The sequence below is a fragment of the Odontomachus brunneus genome, unplaced genomic scaffold (genome assembly GCF_010583005.1).
Source record: "Odontomachus brunneus isolate Ranch 3 - 2012 unplaced genomic scaffold, Obru_v1 Obru_scaffold_199, whole genome shotgun sequence".
Lineage (NCBI taxonomy): Eukaryota > Metazoa > Arthropoda > Insecta > Hymenoptera > Formicidae > Odontomachus > Odontomachus brunneus.
Genome location: NW_022639649.1, coordinates 582,689 through 586,847, shown reverse-complemented (window position 1 = coordinate 586,847; position 4,159 = coordinate 582,689). Strand labels below are relative to the sequence as shown.

The 4,159-nt window shown below is 36.2% G+C and overlaps 1 protein-coding gene across 2 annotated transcripts in view; it reads left to right on the top strand.

Annotated features, from left to right (window-relative positions):
- The first annotated feature begins 1,466 nt into the window (after window positions 1–1,466).
- Window positions 1,467–4,159, top strand: part of LOC116851982 (probable histone-binding protein Caf1) — a 5,726-nt gene continuing 3,033 nt past the window's right edge. Inside the window, exons 1-3 of one of the 2 annotated variants that reach the window (XM_032831922.1) lie at window positions 1,467–1,634; window positions 2,907–3,405; window positions 3,685–3,942. In XM_032831922.1, coding sequence (XP_032687813.1) covers window positions 1,613–1,634; window positions 2,907–3,405; window positions 3,685–3,942 — 779 coding nt within the window. In that variant the 5' untranslated portion in view covers window positions 1,467–1,612. Of the gene's footprint in view, window positions 1,635–1,713; window positions 2,029–2,906; window positions 3,406–3,684; window positions 3,943–4,159 lie in introns of those variants that run through there. The other variant, XM_032831921.1, reaches the window with a different exon arrangement.

Below are 4,159 nucleotides of genomic sequence, written 5' to 3'. Positions count from 1 at the left end.
ATCATATATAACAATAGTTCTAAAGAAATAGTTGATTTTACTGATTAATATTAAACTCCAAACAAACTAAAACGACCCTGATAGAAATATTTTATTGAAAATTTCTTTGAATTGACCCTTTTTCATTAAAATTTATTAAGATTTTTCAAGATTAATGAAAGTTCATTTAAATTCGTAAAATTTATTTTATTGTTATATGATAAAATTAATTTTATAAATTTTAATAAATCTTAATGAATTTTAGAAATTTTAATCATCTTAATGAATATTTCTGAATTTTAATTAATTTTAATAAATTTTAATAATCTTAAAAAATCTTAAAAAATTTTAATGAAAAGGGGTCAATTGAGAGAGATTTTCAGTAAATATTTCAATAAAATATTTCTTTATAAGTGCCATTACATGCAAGCGTCGAGCGTTAAACCCGTGCGTAGCACTTTTGCGCATAAATCTAAACCGTTCAGATTTCAACGTCTTGAGACAATGTTGCATTATAGCAATTAGGGCAATATTGCATAATAGAATCCGTGTCTCTTTCTTTCTGCGAATATTTGTAATACCTAAAACCTTTTCTTTTTTTATTTTACTCATATTGCATTTGTAATTGGTGATATTAATGCAATTAACTCCATATTTTGCTTGTAATATCCCACAGAAGTTTCAAAAAGCTTTCAGAAAAGTTTCAGAAACATTGAACCTTTCTGAAATCTTCTTGAAATCTTTCTGAAAGCTTTTTGAAATAAATGTGCTGTGTGGGATTCGTTACTGATAATGCTATCGCATTTTAATAACCACAAATGATGCCGATAATTAATAGACATTTTGTAATATCTTGCAGTTTTTTCTGAATTGCTAATAAAAATATCTCGAAATTCAACAGTTCAGTATGTAATCAAATTAATCTTGCGTTTCAGCAACAACTCACTATATATTACTATACATGTGCTCAACACTTGACGCTCGATGCTCCTATGGGTGCATTCAGATTCCCTACCCGGGTGCATTCTATTACTAGAAACACTATAGTGTATGTTACATATACTATAGCACTTTTAGTATTAGAATGCACCCGGGTAGGGAATCTGAACGCAGCCTATGTAAAAGCACTTTATCAGGAGATTTTTGGGAAAATTTTAACTAAAATCGCTGACCCTAGATTGGCTAGTTATATCAGCAAGATACCAACCTCAAGCAAAAGTCACAAAAGAGAAGTAATTTTCTAAAATGAGTTTTTTTAAAGATCTGTTCTTTTTATTGCTATACTACAGTTGCTATGCGTTGTAATTTTTGTGTTTCAAAACACGCAGAAAGGAAATTCTGCTCGCAATTATACATAAAATAAGTAAAATCAGCGTTCTGTTAGCGACTCTGATTCGCGCATTTCGTAGAGTAGCAGAGATTCGAAAATATGCACCTATCCGATGAATGAGCCACTCAACGAGCGCTTTGGTCGTTGGATGTGAACGCGCCTTGTGCTACGCGGCGGCTGAGTAGCGTCTCGTCGAAGTCGACATTCTGCTGTGCTTCGTAGATTTTTGGCGGGCCGGATTTTCGGCGGCGGTATCGTTACGTGCTGTATCTATTAACGACTTAACGAATTGTGGCAGGATAAATGATGACAGACAAGGACGGCGGTAAGTGATCGCGCATTCTCGTTGACACGTCGAACTCTCCCGCTCGAATTGCCTTCCGGTGAATAAACATAAATAGTCGTTGGACGAGTGTGTCTCGAAAGGACGCCCTTCGTCTCGCCAATAAACAACCGCGTCTTTTCCCCGCGTATAATCTTCTCCGCGATCGCCTTCCAGTAGAGTTCGCCAGAAAAAATTCGAAAGGCAGTCGATTTCGCGGCGATGCCGAGGCTTTCGCGAGCCGGCTTCCGAGCACGTTGCGTAGAGTACGGTTAACGTTCGCAAGCGCGGTATCGTGCTGGGTCAATAGGACTGTGAAGTTCGTTCCGACTACGTTTTAACAAATAACAGATGGATTCGTTTCACGGTAATCCCTACTCGAATCCGGAGTGCAGCAGTAAGTGTTCAATTTGTCGCGCAATGCGCCGAACGAATGTGGATTTTTTAACGGTGATGACGATGATTTCTCGTTCGATTTCGCGTGCGATTTCTGTAATAACGTCGGAACGTTGACTCGAAGACCATATAAATACATATTATTATTAATTTCAAAGTTCTCAATTTTACTCTAATAGCACAGATATTCAGAGGATATCCAAAAGATGTTTTAAGGATGTCTGCATCCTAGAAGAATGTTCTCAGGTGGTCCCTAGAAGATTTTGTGCTGTTACTATAGCACACACAATTGCCATAAATTAATATAAATGTGTGCATGCAAAAGAAATTATGAAATTACAAAGGAAAGATTATACATAAATATATGTAATTAAAATTACATACTATTATAGTGCACAATTAGGATTGTATATGATATAGTCATAAGATTATATACTATTCGAGACAATTTAGGGGTGCTTTCTTCATATATTGGTTCTAGCAGATATTTATATAGCACATTCCTTGAGAAATGTTTAAGCATGTTTCTTGGGATGTTAAGTAATACATCTCATTAAACTTTCTTTGTTATCTAATCTTGATTTCACCTTTTAGTAAACATCTACATGTTCGTACAATATTGCAACTACCTGCTGATATATTTGGCTTGGTGTACAGAACCATTCAACAAAATTATTTAGCTTCATCTTATCACATATGTTTAATAAAGGCTATATTCCAAAATATTTACTGTCAGCACTGAAGATTTATAGTTCATGTTGCATAAGTTCTTCATTGAAATGCTCCATTAAATAATTATCATAACTGCTTCATACTGATATATCCTCTCTACAGTGTAGAACTTGTGAGTGGCACTTTAGCATGAGTGCTTCTTTGCAGAAACTTTTGACGACGCGGTGGAGGAACGTGTTATTAATGAAGAATACAAAATATGGAAGAAGAACACACCGTTCTTGTATGATCTGGTCATGACACATGCATTGGAATGGCCCTCTCTGACTGCCCAATGGCTACCTGATGTTACGAGACCTGAGGGAAAGGATTACTCTGTTCATCGACTAATCCTAGGAACTCATACCTCGGACGAACAGAATCATCTGCTCATCGCCAGCGTTCAATTACCTAACGAAGACGCTCAGTTCGACGCGTCCCATTACGATAATGAGAAGGGCGAGTTCGGTGGATTCGGCTCCGTCAGCGGGAAGATAGAGATAGAAATAAAGATAAATCACGAAGGCGAGGTCAATAGAGCGCGTTACATGCCACAGAATCCGTGTGTCATCGCCACCAAGACACCCTCTAGTGATGTCCTTGTGTTCGATTATACTAAACATCCCAGCAAACCAGATCCAAACGGAGAATGTCATCCAGACTTGAGGTACTCGCGTAATTCGTCAAATAGATGTATTTGAGCGCGAACGTGGCTCGATCATACCGTCGGCCCAAATCAAGAAACTTCCTAACTCTATCGCAAAATTCCCATTTTAGCAGATTTTCTAAATAATGCAGAGTTTCTAGACAACTCGATGATAAAATGAGTATTTCCATTTTGTAAGAAATTGAAGTTAGGTTCTGATGGATCTGATTGGAGTTTTTTCTGATTTGGCCGACTGACGTCGCCTACCGCACGTCTGTACTAACTTATGCCTTCAACCAGGTTGCGAGGTCATCAAAAGGAAGGCTACGGTCTCTCGTGGAACCCCAATTTAAATGGCTACTTACTGAGTGCATCCGACGACCACACTATCTGTTTATGGGATATTAATGCGACTCCAAAGGAAAATCGAGTAATAGATGCTAAAACTATATTTACTGGACATACAGCTGTGGTAGAGGATGTTGCTTGGCATTTATTACATGAATCATTATTTGGATCAGTTGCTGATGATCAGAAGCTTATGATTTGGGATACTAGGTAAGACTAGTTCGCTATCCTTGTACATTATTAGACATGAGTATATATCCATTCCATGTCGTTTCATTCACTGTTTTTAACTCAGCTAGATTGCACTTTAATGAAAATAAGTCTGTATTAATATAAATATATAAGTATATAAGCAAATATATATATTAATTATGTATATGTATATATATATATATATATATATATATATATATATATATATATATAT